Raw genomic sequence first — 20,268 nt, 5'->3', positions numbered from 1 at the left:
TCACCTGACTCACCCAGAGGTCACCCTGCTGCCTGAACACACACACACGTTACGCGAGTTCCTCCAGAAGGCCGCTTTGGTTACAGGAACCTTCCTTGCACCCTCCCAAGGCATCTCCTCTCACCACCGTCAATCACAAGCAGCTTTTGAGGCCGACGGAAAGGACAGGATGCCAGGCTGACTTTCAGGAGAGAACCACAGATACATAAATACCTAATTGGTGCTGTGCAAGTGTATGTCTGCTGTGTTCAGTGCACAACATTCAGTGGTGAACCACCGAAAGCTCCTTTGCTTGCAGGCACAAAGTCTGTGGCGAAGGATGTAGGAATTTGGCACTCTGGGACACTTCTTTGAACATCAGGAACATGCAATGGCAACTGAAAGACTCGCCTGGTACTTAATACCCAAGACAACATTAAAACCCTTTAAACATTCAACAGAACATTGAAGTACTTCATGTTCTCAGTTTTACAATAGGCTCAATGGGCCGGAAAAATTTACTCTGCAGAAACAGAAATACTTAATTACTCTCCCCTGAGGCAATTTCCCATTATTAAAAAATCCTTTCTGAAGTTTTAATTGATTTCTTTTTTTTTTTTTGCTGTTTAATTACCGCAGTTGGACCGAGAAATTCACTGTACAACCATCACACTTACAGGGTCGGTTTATTAAAAAAAAAACAACCTTTATTTCAACTGGCGTCGCCAACATACCAATACTCTTTATAAATGGATGTCATACCTCAATCACCATATCTTTAAAAAAAATAATAAACAGGTGACTAACGACGACTATGGTGTGCCTCTCTCTCTTCATCAAAATATATACGGCCATATCTGTTTACGTAACGAAGAGTGCCTCAAAAAAACGGCCCGGGGGACAATGTGGAAACCCAAAACGGACTACGTGAGCTCACCAGATGTGGAACAAGGCCATGATCCTCGATCGGGAACCAAAACGGAAAGGAAAACGATGGCAAACGACTCAACGGTACATGCAAAAACAAAACCGATTTTTTAAAAATCACAGGGACGGGAGCTCTTTACGAATAAAAGACCAAATAAAACAGTTTAGAAAATATAAAATCAAATGTACTTACAGGAAAATAAATAATGGTTGCCATGCACACAGCAGGGCGTACACTAGTATTTGGAAAATTGATGCATCGATTCATGAGTGTCAGTTGTGTGTAACACAGGTGTGAAGCTCATATTCACAAAGAATCCTTTATTTTTTTTTGTCATGCTTCTTATATAGTCTGGTTACATCGTTCTTTCCCGGTTGCTCCTTCTCGAGTCCCGGTTAGTAGGCTGCAGTTTCTTTTCCTCTTGAGGTCATTTTTTTTTCCCCCCTTGTCTTGTCCAGTGCTGTGCCATGTGAGTATATATATGTATATATATATTCCCTTTAATCGTTTGGTACATTAAGTGAAAAGGTCGTAGGACGTCTTTCTGGGTGGCGTCTCTCAGTGAGCAAACAGGAAGGGGAGGAGCTTATGCAGGATCAACAGGGTGATGTAGAGGAGGGGGTCCGTGGTGGTGATAGCGCCAGAGCCTGTTAAAACGAAGCAAGGAAAAGAAGGAGAGAAAGAATAGTTATTCGATTGGCCAACTCTGTCACTGAGGCTCCTCAATGCAGGAGCAGGAAATTATGTTAGGAGGATAATCGGTGAATTTTTACCCTTAAGATAAGATAAAACTTTACTGATCTTTTGAGGGATTTCTTAGCTTATATTCTTAGTTTTGAGGTAGTGCGAAGAGAAAATGATGGGAGGGGTAGGAGTGAAGGACGCTTGCTTCTCTGAGGTCCAAACATCAATATCTGTATTTCATCCATGATCGCGCAGAAGTTCCTTCTTTACTAATATGTGACTTTGTCTGTACTGGGACAGGTGGAAAGATACCATGAAGATTCAGGGTATAAATAAATGTGAATGTCCAAGGAAACAGCAGATTTACATATGTTTTGGGAATAAAAGCTTCTATAATATTTCTATCTGTATAATGATGCAGAAAAGTAAATTTAAAGGCAGTTGGGCCTGGATCCAATGGGAGCTGCTGCTTTTTCACATAAATTGGATCCAAACTTCACCTGAAAGGCTGGCGCATGCTGTCTGCATATGACCCGAGTTAAAGAGCTTCATGCGCGTCTTGTTTTTACTCGCTGTTGTCTCGAGCTTGCAGAGACTGACCATACCCTTTTTGAGACATTTACAGGTCGGCATGAACCACACAACCAGCGTTGTCAGCCAGCTCCTGTACATTGCTGATGACCACAGTGAGAGCTAGCGACAATCCAATCAGAGACAAGGACGGGACATGTTAATTATCAAAGGGGTAATTAGCCCAACAAACATACACAGACAGTATCAGGCGGCAAGCTCTTATGTTTGCACAGACAAGTTAGAGGTCTACTCCAATTCTCTTCTGTCCTCATACTGTCTGCGCCTTCTTGAAATTCAACTAACAAAATTAATCCCGGCAGCACCTGCAGATTGCTAACAAGGCTGGGTGACGGGGGACGTGATGGACTCTATACTGCCCCCTACGGCATGCAGCGTTTAACGAGAAAAACCTGCTAGCAAAGTCACAGGCCAATGTGTTCTAATCCATCTACAATTTTAGCGCCTCGTATACCTCATGTTGTCACTAATACTGAGTTGTTATGGTTTATAATAACGTATAACACGATGAAAGCACCTTGAGACTGATTGATAATCCACGCTGAATAAGACAAGGCAAATTCTGGATAATAACTCAATGATAAAATGTAAGGGGTCGGTCATAACTTCTGGTCTAAGAGTGACCAAGCCAGCTTCTGAAAGGCCCCACACATAGCCGGCCCAACGTCGAGACACCTTACTGGATGTTTAATGTGTATATTTATACCTGTAAGATTCCATTGATTAGTACATTGGACTGTATCCATACGCTGATATGCACCAGCAAACAGGCGCTACGAAGCTCATTTGGCCATTTTGGTTAGCCTGATTGGCAGCAGAAAGGTATGCCTTCAGACAGCACCATTGTGTGTGTGTTTACGCGTCACATGTTGACCTGTTACACTGCCGGGGATTTGTGCTGAAGCGTTCACCTTCTTGCTCTTCATGGCACAGCAACACGATTCGAACCTTCAGCCTTTTCACCCTACAGCCCAAACCCGTGACCTTTCGTAAAAGAGCCTGCCTTTGCTTGGGCTTGTCTCCCTCCACCTTGATTGTGTGCTTGTGACTTGTGGGGGGGGGGGCTTGAAGTGGTTACTTGGCAAATTGAAAGACTTCTCCCCAGCTGAAGGTGACAGGTGTATGTCTGAAGACTCGCCAGAGGAGTATGTCTCTCTAAGACATTGCATCGCATCTCTAAGCAGATAACACAGTTTGCTCTGGCGGTAAGCAGAGCAGGAAAAACTCTTGATCTTCAAACCAACGTCCTGCTGTCTTCATCTGCTACCCCTCTTGTGCATTTCAGCATGCTCTTGGATTTTAGCGCTTGTTCTTCTCTTGTACTGAACCGGCCCCCTGTAAGGTTCTTGCTGTGTTTTGTAGCATGTTGCATAGCTCTTGTTTCAAATGCTTGTTACTGGTCCCTCACTGAAAACTGCACTTACATCTAAGTTGGCTCCCAGACAGTCTTGCGTTCCTGTGATCTGCCTCGCTTGGATGTTGCCTCAGACTAAAGTGTCCACTAAATTAATAGAAATGGAAACCAACAGCCATTCTCTCTTCCTTCATTCTCTTTTCCCCCTTCGTTTCCTAATGTTACCACTTACCAAAATGTAATTGTTTTCTAATCACTTCTTTGACTGTTAAATAACCTGCCAATCTATGGTGGAACAACATCTGAGTTGTGCTTAATGGAAAACGTAAATCTTCTATAATCTTTCAGATCATTCAGATTGTTACAGTTAACATATCAGTTTTATAAAGTCCAACATGTTTTCTGCAATGTCAATGATAATGTGCAGATTCTCAGATAACATTTAAACTACGTCAGCATCACCGTTAAATTGCAGCCTGCCGTCAACCTTCAAGGGTCACCCTGCTTCTCCAGCACTTCAGAAGCTGTAAGATCACTGTCACTGTTGCTTGATCCCTAAGTGTTTTTGCCACTTTGTGGCCTATTTATGAACCGCAAGCTTCCACTCCGAAAGATACCAGCTACCTTTAAATTTACTGGATTTGATAAAACGTTTTAACAGGTGTAGGGATCCATAGGATGTCGCAAAGTGAAGTTCAATATAATGTAAAAATATGCCTCATGCAGAACAATCCCTTACGAGTCCAGGAATCACCAATTTGTCAGCCTCTGTCCCGTTACAGGACCATGTTTGAGGACGGGGTAGAGTGGAAAACTATGTAGCAAGTACCTTAGTAATGAACTCTGGAAATTTTATATACCTTTTATGTATATTTTTGAGATACTTTCATCCAAGGTGACATGCATTTTTTTGAGAAAATAGGCTGAGACAGTCCCTGGAGAAACTGAAGTTAAGGGTCTTGCTCAAGGCCCCACCGGTGACATCACTCTGCCAACCCTGGCATTCGAACCTTTCGATCACAGGCACGGCACCCTAACGCGCTGACCCGCATGCCCTCCCTAGGTTGTCACATTATATAAGCTTTCTAAGTAGAGGGCTCCACGTCAGTCCATGGAATTACAATGGACACTACCTGACGCACCTTTTTCCATCCATGAGGACAAATCCTCTGCGGTATTTGTGTATTTCTATGGTTTTCTCTCATTAAACTTAGGTCAAGTTGAAACAGCAGGGCTCCATCCCATAGCTGTAGGCCATGGTAACCACAAAGCATTGGTCCTCCAAATCAAACTCGGGTACAACATCACCTGAGGGGCTTCTTCAGTCCTCTGCATGTTGAGTCCCATCCACCTGGCTTACAAAGACACTAGTGCCTTGGCTTGCTGTATTGATTAATGTGATTTTCACGGTAATTCTGTCATACAAATTGCTTTTTAATAGTACAAAAAATGCTAAATGAAAATTCACTCACCTCTAGTCTCTTGTAATAAAAGGTCAACTGCTATTACAATTTTTCCAAATATTTCCCTGTGTCTTTTAGGAATTTCTGCCTGGAATCTCCTAGGAACCTTTTCTGTGAGGACACCCCATCTATGCCGAGGGCAGCTCCCTGGCAGGGGCTGGTCAAAGCCACATTTAGCAGGCTGTCACAGCCCTCACTGCGGGCACAGTCCAGCACCAGCCTTCATTAAAACTGCAGGCCATCTCTCCCCATGCACTTAATTAACTCAATGAGATCATATGGGTGAGTGACAACGTTTAGCTCCGGAGGACCTGGTGGATTGCGTTGGAGTGGCAGTGGTGTTTAACACCACTCAAGCAGTGCATTGTCATGGGACCCCCAAGCTTCCGGACAGAAACCGTCACTACGCTAAATATTAAATAAACACGTTCCTTATTTATTATGTTCCGCTAACCAGCTAGCTAGCTACGCTCTTCTGACTCTTGCTAACTATTTATTTCATTTCTAAAACATCTGGGGGTGGGGGGCAGAGCACCCCAGAGACAAAACGATCCACCCCTGCTGGCCTGCGAACCCTGGACTCCAGGCTGAATCGCTTTCCATTCTATCTGAGAGATGCAGCAGGGAACTCTGGGAGATCACAGACGCAACGGAGCGGCAGGAAGTAGAGACGAGCAAAATGGAGGGTGAGTGATCTATAGTGATGGTCTCCATGGTGTTCTCTAAATATATACCTTCCCTCTTCTGAATTATGCGGCTGGCATGAAAGCAGAATGAATTCTGAGGAAAGGTCAGGCTTGCTGATCACAGCGGAATGAAATGTTGAGTACAGGTTATGAATCATTTTTCTGCATTACATTATATTTGAAATACCTCTCCGGAATACTGTAATTTCCCCTCTCTTCACGGAATCTTTTATTTTGTATATATACATTTTACATTATAAGAGAGGTTGGTCTCTCTAATAAAGAACTTCTCCATGACCTTCTGCAAAACGTGATATGGATTCTTCAGTTTTGTTTAAGGGAGTCGATCAATGGCCCCACTTCAAGGTAAGAGCACATTATTAACTAAATTGGACTTAACTGTATTATACGGTTGTATAAAATGAATTTAATGAGAATATCCTTTTTTGTTGCTGGTTCTCTGTGATAATTACCACAAATACAGCTGCTTTGCACTGTACACGCATGTTATTAAAAAATGTAATAATAATTGGATTTTTCCAGAATAAAATAAAGATTTGAATTCTTGATAAAAGACGGAATTTGAGCAGGAAATGGGAAACCATTTTATTTTTAAACGGCTTTCTGGACACAGTCACACTCGCAATTACATCCTGGCTGTGATGGTGTCCAACCTCTTTTCTATTTAAAACTGTGCATCCATCTGTCATCATTCCACAAGGACGTCAAATCCATAAACCTTCTATAACACGCAGCTGATAAAATTAGAATTCATTTTATAATTTCAAGAGAATAACTATGATCAGTATAAAGGTGAATGAACTTGAATTCCAGCTGAAACCCTGAAAATGGGGACTGTGCGCCTGGGCCAAGACAGTGCAAACTCCCACTCCCCTTTAAATCTTAGTTACTTATGTCATCACGGTAGTGGTGGGGAGTCCTTAGCTCTTGACTATTTCCATTTCTAGGTCCCTGGTTAACGAAAGTGCTGAAAATCCGTGGTCTAGATGCTGCGTCTATCATGCATCAATGGCACAGGCAGCCAGCAGAGGGCGTTGTGATCTTGAGGCAGGATGGAAAACAAAAGCAGTAAAACCCTGAAGAAAACAGAGGAAAAAAAACAGAGCGAGAATAACAGTGATAATGACGACGATGCAGAGATGGAGAGATGGAGAGAGAGAAAACAAGCGGGAGAGACATGGTGAGGCAGCTGGGCGTGATGAGCTTTCAGACGTCTGTCTGACGGAGTCTTTATGCTCCTGGATAAAAGCCAGAAAAGCAGAGCATGTTTATGCCTCATTCCTCTTTCACTGACCTGAAGCAAGGGGGGAGGGGGTGCATTCCTGCAGGTGTGAGTTCAAGGATGGTTTTTTCAGGGAAAACACCATTACACCTGTGCCTCAGCTGGGGCTGGATGAGGCTACATGCGCTGTAAAATGCAGCAAACGAGGACGTGCGGCCCTTTGCTTTTACTTCATAGTGCTGGGTGCCAGAAAGACACAAGGGCCTCAATTATCCAGCCAGAGCCACGCCTAGTAAGGAGGAGCAGCAGCTGTGTAGCTCTGAGGTCTTTGCTAAATGAGGTCTTTGCTAATCATGGTCTTTACTAAGTGTGGCCTATTTCTAAGGTGGTCATTGAGAAATGTGGCCTTTCGGTAGCCATGGTATTTGCTAAATGTGGTCTTTTGCTGTATGTGGTCTTTGCTAAATGTGTTTTTTTTTCTAAGTGTGGTTTTTACGAAACACTGTCTTTTAATATGCAAAGTCTTTGCTAAATGAGGTCTTTTGCTATTTGTGGTCTTTACTGAACAATGTATTTTACTAAGGGTGATCTTTGCGAAATGCTATCAGTCACTTAGCGGAGTCTTTACTAAACACTGTCAATCACTAACTGTGGTCTTTCCTAAATGATGTCTATCGCTAAGCATGGTCTTTGCTAAATGCAGTCAGTCACTAAATGTGGTCTTTACTAAATGCTGTCAATCAGTAACTGTGGTCATTACTAAAAGCTGTCTAACACTAAACATGGTCTTTAAAAACAAAATCTATCGCTGTCTGTGCTTAACAGTGTCACTAAGCATGGACTTCTCTACAGTCTTTTTTGTCAGTGATGTCTTTGCTAAACGAGCACTTTCACTGTTCACACTAAATTACCATGTTTGGTGAGCTGAAAATTAAGATGTGTGCAGGGATCAGAATATTAAGGAGTTTTCACATTCACCGGCCAATCAGGGAGTGCTTCTTCATGAATATTGATTATTTTTCCCCAACCACCTTGTGAAATGACAAATCACATCCAGACCAGTCGTATGGTAACCCTATAGTAACTCTCTTTTTACAATCTATATACAACTGGCACAATACACATGTATCCAAGTCTTTTTCAACAAAAGTTACAAAACACTAACCTAAAGTTGGCTAAACTTCAAGTAAACAATACAATTCACTGTTCACAAAAAAACACAATTAGTGTCACAGTGCCAGTGGTTTCCGGAAGCTGACGTCGCTTGTGCAGGATGATATGTAGGCATGTGCATATCGTTTAGTTTTTAAAGCAGACGTGTGCACAAGCCTGGCAAACGCTGTGTGATGATACTGAGTGGCTGCTGAATATTGAAAATCGGTGCCTTTTCCTTCACCTGCTACTCCACGGTAACTTGCAACAATGGGTCATGCTGGTTCCAGCGTTAAACCCGGACAAGCCGCCCGGATGCCCGGGGAGGGTCCCAAGGGGAAACCCGGATGTACAGTAACCCTGTGCTAAAAACTGTCAGTCTGTGGTTTTTACTATATGCAGTCTGTCGCTAAGCATGGTCTTTACTAACCTCTGTCAATCACTACACATGGTCTTTACTATACGCAGTCTGTCGCTAGGCATGGTCTTTACTAACCTCCGTCAATCACTACACATGGTCTTTACTATACGCAGTCTGTCGCTAGGCATGGTCTTTACTAACCTCCGTCAATCACTACACATGGTCTTTACTATACGCAGTCTGTCGCTAGGCATGGTCTTTACTAACCTCCGTCAATCACTACACATGGTCTTTACTAACATCTGTCAATCACTACGCATGGTCTTTACTTACCTCCGTCAATCACTACGCATGGTCTTTACTAACCTCCGTCAATCACTACGGTCTTTACTAAACACTGTCTGTCGTTAACTGTGGTCTGTGCTAAATGCTGTGTCTCGCTAAGCACAGACTTCTCTAAACACTATCTTTAGCTAAGTGAGGTCTTTTCTAAATGAACACTTTCACTTACTGTGGTCTTTGCTAAACACTGTTTTGCACTATGATCTTTGATACAGTACAGGCCAAAAGTTTGGACACACCTTCTCATTCAATGTGTTGTCTTTATTTTCATGACCATTTACTTTGGTAGATTCTCACTGAAGGCATCAAAACTATGAATGAAACACATGTGGAGTTATGTACTTAACAAAAAAGGTGACATAACTGAAAACACGTTTTATATTCTAGTTTCTTCAAAATAGCCACCCTTTGCTCAGATTACTGCTTTGCACACTCTTGGCATTCTCTCGACGAGCTTCAAGAGGTAGTCACCTGAAATGGTTTTCCAACAGTCTTGAAGGAGTTCCCAGAGGTGTTTAGCAAGTGTGCAAAGCAGTAATCAGTGGTCATGAAAATAAAGACAACACATTGAATGAGAAGGTGTGTCCAAACTTTTGGCCTGTACTGTACATGTTGTCAATCACTAAGCGTGGTCTGTCCTTAATGCTGTCAATTGCTAACCATGGCCTTCAGTAAATGCAGCCTATCACCAACCATGGTCTTCATTAAATGCTAATTGGTTCATTCAATGTCTATTGGTAATTGTGGTCTTTGCTAAACACTCTTTTACTAAGGGTAGTCTTTGCTAAATATGGTCTTTCACTAGCTGTTGTCTTTGCTAAATATTTTCCTTAAGCATTCTTTCGCTAAGCCTGGTTTTTTGCGAAACGCTGTCTATCACTAAGTGTGGTCTTTGCTAAATGTTGCCTTTCACTTGGCATGGTCCATGATAAACACAGTTTTTCGCTCACTGTGGTCTTTGCTAAACGGCACCAGGGCCGCTTCTCCTACGCACAGCACAAAGCGTCTCCATCAGCCTGAGAAGCACATGTCCAACTATCTCCGCTGACAGGTAGGGCTGAGTCTAGGGTATATGCACGCAACTGTGGATTATCTAACGGCCTGGAATGCCACTCTAACGAAGGTAAACGCTGGATGGTATTCCAGCCGATATTGTTCTGGAACTCAGCCCACAAAAAGGACGCTAAGTAAAATACTCAGAACATCAGACATAATCCCATTTGCAAACAACGGGGGCAAATTCAGCAGGACAAATCCTCCTCATGACATGAATTATTTCAGATGACCCATATTGGGAAGGTCATTTTAAGCTGTGACCCATCAGAAAGGAACCCTTTGAATCTTGTTCACGGAAAATGTGTGACGGGTGATTTCAGGAGCGTGACAAGCCTTTTCAAACACCCTGATGCATGTAAACAGAAATAAACCATGAGAAACAGCAAGAGAATTGCATTTGTTAAGGGACATGGTCTCCTTGTTCCGGGTTTACAGAGAATAGGCTGGTATGGGCAGTGATGGGCTTTCTGTTTCTGGGGTCCCACTTAAGAAGTCAGTTTGGGGCCTCCTGCCCCCCCAGTGTACTGACTGTTTGTGGCCAGCAGGGCGGTGCCATGCAAAGATGTGCCCTTGCTGGGTATAGGGTCAGCACAGGCCAGAGGGTGGAACAGAAGAAGGAAAAAGTGCTGTTTTGGTGACTTTAATTAGGACATGTGCATCTGGAAAGGATGCAGGGTGAAATGGGAGGGAATCAAGAGCAGCTTTAATGAGGCCAAGAACAAACAGAGCTGACAACTTTGCACCTTCGGACATGAGCGGAGACATGAAGGCAATGAAGCGGCTGTGGTCACCTGACTCTCCATCCCAAGGCAGCAAAGGGCCTCCTCCTTCGCACAAAACGAAGACACCAAAGATATATACCCAGCCAATGGCCAATCAGCACAGCCGGTGCTGGATTACATCGTCACGTTTTAAACATGCGACCACAGTTATTAGTTATATCATTTAGCCTGTTCGCATATAGGTATACCTATGAGTTTAAACCTACAACCTTCTGTTCGCAAGGTCAAGATTCTTAATCAGCACACGACACGTATGAGGATAACTGAACATTAAATAAGGAGACAGGAACATCCAGGCTAATGGCAACAGGTAAATCCATTTTGAATGTTTTTACGCTCCAGTTACCTGGTCGCAGAGACCCAGTGACTGCATCCTCTCTGATAACCCCGCGTTTAACCAGGAGATAAAAGCACTTTGGTACTATAACGGCAACACAGAGATGATCCTCATTTTTAAACGCCAGAGTGGAATGAAAAAATTTTTTAAAAGCCAGCTACGACGCTATGAAAACTCTCCGACGGTCGATTTATCGTCGATGATTGCTCCGGAGTTCAGCCATTCTCCGCGAGCCGCTCTCAGCTATTGGAAATGATGTTCTGTCAGAAATGCGCTTGAAGCGTCGCTGCGGCGGCGCGGCCGTGGGGTTAATGCGGGCAGCAGATTGAATTGCGCCAATAGCGGCTCACTTATGCGATTCACCCCCCGTGGCGTTTCGCCCTCGCTCTTTTTAATCGTCGCTGCCAATCAATGAAATGATACCGCAGAGACATACGTGTCTGATTCCCGTGCCCACCGGGCAACCGCTGTCGAAAAGGGCACCCTCCTACATGCGACATGTGACCCCCTTGACATTTGCGATGCAAGAGGAGACTCTCCAAGGGCTTTGTTAAAAGCCAAGGAAAAAGATTCCTATTTTTCAGTAGGTATCACAATGACTAATGGTCCCCTCACTCCATCTGATTGGCTATGGAATGCTGAAGGGGTGGGGCCATTCTCCTGATTGGTTTTTGTCACATCAAGGAGCACCAGGTTAAAGGCATCATTAAGAAATCGAGGATTCCATCAGTGGACGTCAAGGAACAACAAGGCATCAACCACTACCGAAGTCTAACTGGGGGGATACCAGGGGCCCAAGTGTTTGAGTCCTAAAGGTTAAAAGCATCCCACCATGGCGTCAACAGTGATGCGTATATAAGGAGACAAGCATGGCTCACTTCCGCTAGAATTAGTGCTGCTGGATGAGCATTCAGGCTCATTCACCGGGTGACTCATATGTTATCATCCAGCGCTAGTTTTACGCTTATAAATGTCATGTCGTGGGTTTAATTATGGGGGATTTTATGCTACGCCTCTGCTCCGCAGACCCCACCCACCAGCCCGACCCTATCTTGACACAGCGGGGGTGGGTTGGGGGCGGGGCTTAACATAACCGGCATTTATACCATGGGTCTTCAATAAAAACCTCTGACGACATCGTTGGGAAACATCCAGCCTGTGTGAGCATGCTCGCTCTTCAGCTCTTCTTTAGCGCCATCATCACAGAAAATCGAGAGCCGTTTCAGACAATGTTTTACCACAAGTGCGATCCGGGGAAGCACCGTGTTCAAGGGCGAACGGGGACCCCCCAGCAGGGAGACACCACCACGTTGTGCCTCTCAGAGGCCAGGACACATCATGCTTCAGGCAGGCACAGATATCCAGGATCTCACCCTGGGTACAATATTTCAGCACTTTTAACCCTAGAGGCCGAAGAGAACCACCACACATTGCACGAAGAGATTAACACATATAGGAAAACTATTGTTGGACACTCACTTGGGAGGCAACGCCTTAGTGTCACCTCCAGAGTCCAGTTGAGGACACTGCACCCTGCATGGAGATGCGTACTACAACCACGGCTACGAGACTGTAGGGCCCCACCCAAAACTGCCTGATTTGTGCCCTCAAGCGAGGGATTAACACTCGGCCTATGAGCAACTGCCTCCACATCGCCCCCTAGAGGGCTTACTGGAAGACTGCACTGCATCACTCCTAGATAGTTCACAGTGTACTCATCACTGCTGCGGGAGTCAGGGTACCGTCCAGTGATCCAAAGCGGTGGATCAAGTCACTGAAGGTCTTCACAGTGCCGTGCAAAATGTAATTACACCAAGATGTGCTCCAGTGACCTCTCCCAAGCCAGTATATTTACTGGCCCCTCCTTCTGTGTGTAAGCAATAAAGAGACCCTGGACCACAGTGCTACTACTCTGAATGCAGAATAAAGAACACAGACCCAGCTATAACCTCTGCTGGTGAGTTCCACCCACTTCATTTCCTGCATGTAAAAACAAGAGTACAACCGCCATTGAGCTAGTAAGCCGAAATGCCCCCTGCAGAGACACATCGGCGCCCCTAGCAGGTGAATGTCACTCTGCAGCATGGAAGCCAGTCAGCCAGACTTTTCCCTGCACAGTGCATCCGTGTCAGCACCAAGACCACAAAGAACACACCAAACTGTCAAGGCAACCTGGCTTTACTAATATCGTATTGCCATATGGCTCAAAAGCAGGAAATGTTCGACATATAATCAGAAAAAAGTTACTTCTCTCGAGTTGCCAAATCAAAACGGTACAATAATATTTAAAACTGAAAGCTCCGCACACGCACGAACCCAAGAACCGTACAGCCGTTCTCACTAATAACCACTAGATGTCACTGTTGCTCTTTGACTCACCAGCTCCATGTTGCTGCCGGAGGATGGCTGCGTTGCCAGGTCGGGGCGAAGCCGAGGACTTTGCTGCAGAGGCTGCCGTGGTGGTGGAGGCAGGGGCGGGGCCCGGTCCTGCTGGGGGTGGCAGTACGCGGGGCTTTCCCTGACCCGGCTCAGAGGTGGCCCGGCCCCCGGCCGCGTTGACGTTGCTCCGTAGGGGCCACCTGTTCTGTATGTGGGACACAGCCTCCTCTGCCACCATGCCGTCCCGGGGTGTCACTCGTAGCGTGGCCTGCGCCTTATGTTCCTGAGTTTCGTCGGCGTTGTTGCCGGACACCCGGCACTCGTATACACCCTCGTCCATCTTGCGTACGTTGGAGAGGCGCAGCTTGTGAGAGATGGCATTCCCCTGCACCCTGACAGTCTGGGGGGTGGGGGGTGGGAGGGGAGCACCATTAACACTCACCAAAGCTCATTTATATCAGCACATCCTTTACTTCCTTCATATGTGCCTCGGCATCAGGTGCGCACTTGACATTTCTTCGAAAAGACATCGGGATTCATATTAATGAAAACTGCCATTGTAACGAAGAGGCTTATTAAACTACTGTATTAGCTGCCTTAAAATATTTAATGACGAAAAAGAACGAAAAAAACGGTGATTAAGGCACACTTGCATGATTAAAACAAGTCGTCATCTGAGCGGTTAGGTAACAGAAACGCGCAAACAGACCTTCTGATGCTAGTTAACAGCAATGCGTAAGTCGAATCATAACGCGACGCTCTTAAAAACGGAGCGATCGTAGGGGTCGTGCCCTGTTCAGTTTTATTTAATGATTTTTTCTTTAATGAATAAATGAAAGGGGATGCCTGCTGTCACTTTGAATTAGAGCATCCACGAAATTCGAGCATGATTTTATTAATCTAAGGGAAACAACGTAAACGAACTTGACGCCATGCACCACTTTGACTGACAGAGATATTGTTCCAGACATCATAAATGCTTCGCTATTACACAATAATAACTGGCACAGTTATTTAATATGTAGGGGAAATATCGCGTGTGTTCAGGGTACAAATAAGCCAGTGTCATTAGATACACAATCATAACTAGGGACTAAATATTCATTAAAATTAAACACTTACACTTATTTTTGTCGGATCCCGAGCAGCTGCCTGCAAGCACATAGAGTCGTAAATATAAAGTCATATAATAGCATACAAACATACGCTACATTTGGTTGCAAGAGGAAGTAAGTAAGTAAGTAAGTAATAATAATAATAATAATAATAATAGTAATAATAATAACCAAAGATAGTTCCATATTTAGAACAGCAAACTAGAACCCACGTATTATGCATGTTTATGTGACTGAAACTCAACCTGAAAAAACGTGGGCTTTTATTTGATGGAGCCAACATGTTGAAATAGAAATGTTTATTACGTATTAGTCTACTTAAAATAATAGTTACGCATTACTTAAAATACATTAATTTTTCCTGCTGCATTGAGATCTTTAAACAGCACATAAGGCAACTCCATAAAGCACAACAAGTGCTCCCGATGTTGGTACCCATGCGTTATAGAGATGCGACTGGAGCCGCCAAAGAAGCCGCAGCTCCGGCATGGCGAAGGAGGCGAGCCAGCTTTACCTTGGGTCTGTTAGCAGGGGCACTGATCTGGAGATCGTGCGCCAGGTCTCTGGGTGCTGCCTCTTTCAGGTACCACCACTGGATCTCTAAGGAGAACGGCGTGGAGCCCACAGCCCGAAAAGCGCAAGGCATCTCGATGTCCTCACCCTCCCCGACACTCACATCTTTGGGCACTTCAGTAAACGTGGCTGAAGGAGGAAAACATTAACATTCATCATTTATTCACGGGTCACGAACACGCACACAGACATGCATGTTTTTTATATATACGCAATATATTACATAATATAATTGTATTTACATATGCGGTCATATTATATATAATAAATAGATGCAATGAATATAGTATAGATCGTCGAATAAAGCAGGTTTTTTGTCTTTATTATAAAGCGAGGGATTTCCCTTTTCCCCCTTCCCCCCCACCCCGTTTTCCGTTTTGGGGAAATCGCCATCAGTCGCTTTTGAAGCAGACATTCGGAGTGAAATGTGTCTGTAAGAAGTGCAAAACTAGGCTATATTTCAGATTATGAATAATTCCATACGCATCGGCTTCAAGTGCGTTTGGGTAGCTGATCGAATTCAAATACTTAATTTTAATTTAGGAGAGTGTGAATTTGTTTTTTGCTCGTACACTTTGGTAGCCAGTTAATATTTTTCCAAATTGCGCGATGCATTACATTGTTTCGGAGCTGAATCGTTTGATACCCGGAGGTGTCGGATGAATGCTATTGAAAGGTGCATTAAACAATGCACAATTTCTTAACTGTGTTTGGTAAGGTCCTGGGGATTGGGAGACTTGTGCATTTTAATACCAGCTATTCCCGTAAACGTGATTTATTTTTTAATAAAAATCGTATACATGCACATTAAAAAAGCACCAACTGTTGCAAAAGCGGCACTAATGCTGGCAAACAATTAAACATTCATCAGCAGTGGGGGGAAAAAATCCCAGCACCGAAAAACTAAGCTTGGCTGTTCGAGCACTTGCAGTAATTTATACATACGCGTCTAATATATAATGTATACATATTGTTATTATTGCATATGTTTCATGAGGTCTACAGCTATTAAACTTGACTTACCGTTTACATAAAATAACAGGGGTGCATTCAGCATCAGATAATAGATGACGCCGTAGATTCCCTGTTTTTCCATCTCATAAATAGGATACTTAAATTAAAGAACAACTGGAAGTGGTCATTTGACCTCTAATACTTATAAAATAGACATCTCCATAGCGAGCAAATCACCGAAGAGTGTGGTTAAGGGTTTGATTTTCCCAAACGTTGCGGGTAGTCTCCAAAAAAAAAAATATCCCCCGGATCGTAACTCCAAACACCGTAGATTAAGCAGCACAAAAATAAGCGTACAATCCCAACGTGTGATGGACACAATACCCACTCTCGCCCACAGACTGGTCTCTCAATACATTTAAAAATCCTCACTCCTTATTTTCCGATTTGCTTTAAGTCAAAACGAAACTTCGCTAAAGCAAAAGACGAGTATATTAAGCTCTCCACGGAAAGGAAAGCTTTCCACGGTTCTTCTCCAGCACCCATGACCAAAGCATCCTCATGTCTTGCTCCCAAAAGTAGACCTGCCAAGAGGACGGTAAGTCCCTCTTTTCTTCTCCCCCAGACCTAGAGATCAGTCGATAGTTCCCGCTTGTGGGAGCCGAGCTCTCTGCTTTGTATGTGAGCGCATAGCAGTTAGGAGGCGCTTGGAGATCTCCAGACCTGCGCTCTGCTGCACCACCACCCGCCGCACCGACTCAGGCTCCGCTCCTCGGGATCCAACACGCAGCCTCAACCTATGAGGAGAAATCTCACAAACTGACGTCCGAGCCAAATGCCAGCCCTGGAAAATATATAGACACAGATGATTCATGTTGTTTTCAATGCATGATAAACAAGCAGCTATTAAAGAAGACGTGTTCGCGCGTTGGATGCGCTTTTATTTAGCGCGAATTACCGAAACGTCAAAGATTTGAGAGCTTTTTCCCCCCTGTCTGTTATCTGCCACCTAATCTCGGCCATTAAAAGTAGTGCAATCCACCAACTGATGTAACCAAGAGAGATAACGCTTTAATAAAGATTAAAATGTAAGAAATGTGCAGTGCACTGGTTTCACAGTTTATGGTTTATATATAAACTATATCAGTGATAAATAACGTTTAATTATTCCTTTAAAATTGAACATTACTAAGTCATACTTAAATGAACTATATTTGTTTTTATAACACGTTTAGTAGATCATAATCATGACCATGGCCGTAATGATAGTCATAACGATCAACGTCTTTAATTCGCCTGCCTTTAATCTATTTTAGCTCGAGTGCAATGGCTTTTATATCTGTCGCTTCCACTTATAGCAGAGAACTATCTAGTAGTGATCTCACTGTTCTGTGCCTTTGGAAGAGTATTACCATATAAAGGTAACCAAGGGGCACCGATCCTCGGAGGTGGGATTCATGATGGTGGTCTCTGCCAGTGCTCATTTTGATGCAGGTTCTGCTTCAGTTTTGTCTGTTGTTGTTGAATCGCGTAAGTAACATTGGCAAATTGGCCCCCGTGGAATGCCGAACCTTAGGACATCAAATTAGTCGAGGGGCACAATGAAGACCGTGATGCAAAGACCTGCCGGGATGCAGGCATTGTTAGCCGGGGAACCAGGAAGCCATTGTTGGTTTCCGTTGTTAGGGACGTTAATAAGTTATAAGAGGTGGGCCTTTCTGAATGTGCCACTTCCTGTCTGAGTGCTCGCTGCAGAATTCAATGACATTTCAGCCAGGGTTCGACCTGCAGTGCCCTTGAGAGACTTGACCGGATATGCCCCCCTCCACCCCCCATTCAGAGAAGGTGAAAAGCTTCCACAGTTTTTCTGTTGCCCACCCCCATCCAGGCATACAGCCATCTCCCAGAACAAAAGATATAATGCACGAAAGAATTAAAGAAAATTGCTAAAACACTCTTTATTTTGCTAGCAATGAGGTTCTTTTCAGTCTAGCATTTCAATCAGGTACTACACTGTCAGAGAAGAGCCCAGAAGCCACTATTTCATGTTGGTCAAGGGTGGCTCTGACTGTTTACATCTCACTGCTTTTGAAGTTTTGGCCATTGGCAAAGAAGTAGAGGTTCAGTCCTCAACCACTGACTGCTGCCTGTACTCCTATCCAATGGCTGAGGGAAAAATATCTGGTCATATATGTTATTATATACTGTATTTCACTGGTGAGATATATATATATATATATATATATATATATATATAAAATAAGTAGCTTCTACAAGTAGGAATGAAATTAAATTGTGACTCTTACAAGCTGGTGTGGATTCCCCAAGTGTCTTGAATTCCCCTGGGAGGATGTAATGCCTTCGTCCACCAGAAATTTTATCACTTACTGTTTCACTGATGGTGCTGGAAGCACAAACGGATAGTGCACGCTCCACAGTCACCATCCGGGAGATCCGGTGACCGGCTTCGTCACAGCATTTGCTTTGCAGAATCGCATCATGCTACCCGGTGCATCTCACTCTGGGATGATCACACAGACTGGCCTTGTATTCATGGCCATCTACCTTGTTCTTCTTTGGATTTGTACTTATCTGTTTCTCTGACAGCAGCCTGTATAATGACTAATATGGCCATAAGACCACTTCCCAGTGTTCAGTAGATCATCATGTGCATCAGTTTGCTTGCAAAAGCACCTTTTTATATTTAATAACAGATTCATGCAGCACAACCCATCTGTAGGATCCCTCTTAGTCATTTCTCAAAGGACAAACTGGTTGTTTGTCTCTTAAGCTGACCGTGTGTTTCCACTCGCATCTCTAGCTAAGCGTGGCCTTCACAGGAATGTATATAGAGTCTGAGTTTTTGTCCGCACTCATCTGTAGTCTACGATGGCTTCTCTCCAGGCTTCCAGACAAGCGCCACCACAGCCCGTGTTAATGCCTCTCTCCGAATGATTAAGATGTCTTCCTCTAGCCAAGGAAGCGGAAACGATGAGCAGGGAGACCCGCCTGACATTTGTATACATCACCCTAGGCATGATGGTGTGTTAATTGCTTAATTAACTCAGGGACCAATATACTTTCAATGTACTTTGTGTCCCTCATTTGCTGAAGTGTTTCCTTTATTTCCATAGTGACCCGTTTGCTTATACGGTGAAAGAATAGTGTGGAAGAGCTAAAGTGTGAAATTACAAAAGTAAAACCGATGCAATATCATATCTACTCATGTCACAAGCCTGTAAAGAAACCTTACTCAGCTCCATGGAAAAGCCCAACACTTGAATAACCACTTCCCAAGCTTTCAGTTTGCATGCTACTAAATGCTGTTTTGAATTTAACCTGGTGAAAATACACAGATCTTCTATGTCTTTTATTATGATTTGTTTTTGATTCGTCTAAAATGTAGACTTGAAAATAATTTAAAAGAATATCCTTCAATGGAAATTAAATGCTCAGTGCATCTGGAGAGAATAATACGAGCCCCCCACCAACAAATAAACAAATATACAATGTATGAGTGTGTGTGTGTGTGTGTGTGTGTGTATATATATGTATGTATATATGCCCCTGAAACAAACATGTCGATACATAGAAATTAACTATTAACAAGGCTTGTAATAGATGATGTTAGCAGTACGAATAACAGCTTGATGAAGCAGGATGATGCTTCTAACCAAGTCTGCTGCTTTTACACCCACTCTCACATACATTAACATGTGACTCTCACATACGTTAACACGTGACTCTCACATATATTAACATGTGACTCTCACATACATTAACACGTAACTCACATACATTAAGACGTAACTCTCACATACATTAAGACGTGATTCTCACAAACATTAAGACGTGACTCTCACATACATTAACACATGAATCTCACATACATTAACACGTGAATCACATATATTAACACGTGACTCTCACATACATTAACATGTGACTTTCACATACGTTAACACGTGACTCTCACATATATTAACACGTGACTCATATACATTAACACGTAACTCACATACATTACGACGTGATTCTCACAAACATTAACATGTGAATCACATATATTAACACATGACTCTCACAAACATTAACACGTGACTCTCACATACATTAACACATGAATCTCACATACATTAACACGTGAATCACATATATTAACACGTGACTCTCACATACATTAACATGTGACTCTCACATACATTAACACATGACTCTCACATACATTAACACGTGATTCTCACAAACATTAACATGTGACTCTCACATACATTAACACTTGACTCTCA

The 20,268-nt window shown here is 43.5% G+C and overlaps 1 protein-coding gene across 1 annotated transcript; it reads right to left on the bottom strand.

Moving 5' to 3' along the window:
* Positions 1-539: 539 nt before the first annotated feature.
* Positions 540-16,814, bottom strand: LOC125751479 (V-set and transmembrane domain-containing protein 2B-like). Its single transcript, XM_049030346.1, has 5 exons — positions 16,049-16,814; positions 14,967-15,154; positions 14,460-14,489; positions 13,338-13,737; positions 540-1,554 (listed from the first exon to the last, which is right to left on the bottom strand). Exons 1-5 carry the CDS (start codon positions 16,119-16,121, stop codon positions 1,466-1,468), a joined length of 780 nt encoding a protein of 259 aa, XP_048886303.1. The 5' UTR covers positions 16,122-16,814; the 3' UTR covers positions 540-1,465.
* Between the last annotated feature and the right edge of the window lie 3,454 nt (positions 16,815-20,268).

This window comes from Brienomyrus brachyistius, chromosome 11 (genome assembly GCF_023856365.1).
Source record: "Brienomyrus brachyistius isolate T26 chromosome 11, BBRACH_0.4, whole genome shotgun sequence".
Taxonomy (NCBI): domain Eukaryota; kingdom Metazoa; phylum Chordata; class Actinopteri; order Osteoglossiformes; family Mormyridae; genus Brienomyrus; species Brienomyrus brachyistius.
Note: the sequence above shows the minus strand (reverse complement) of the source record. Positions and strands in the feature narration are given on the sequence as shown.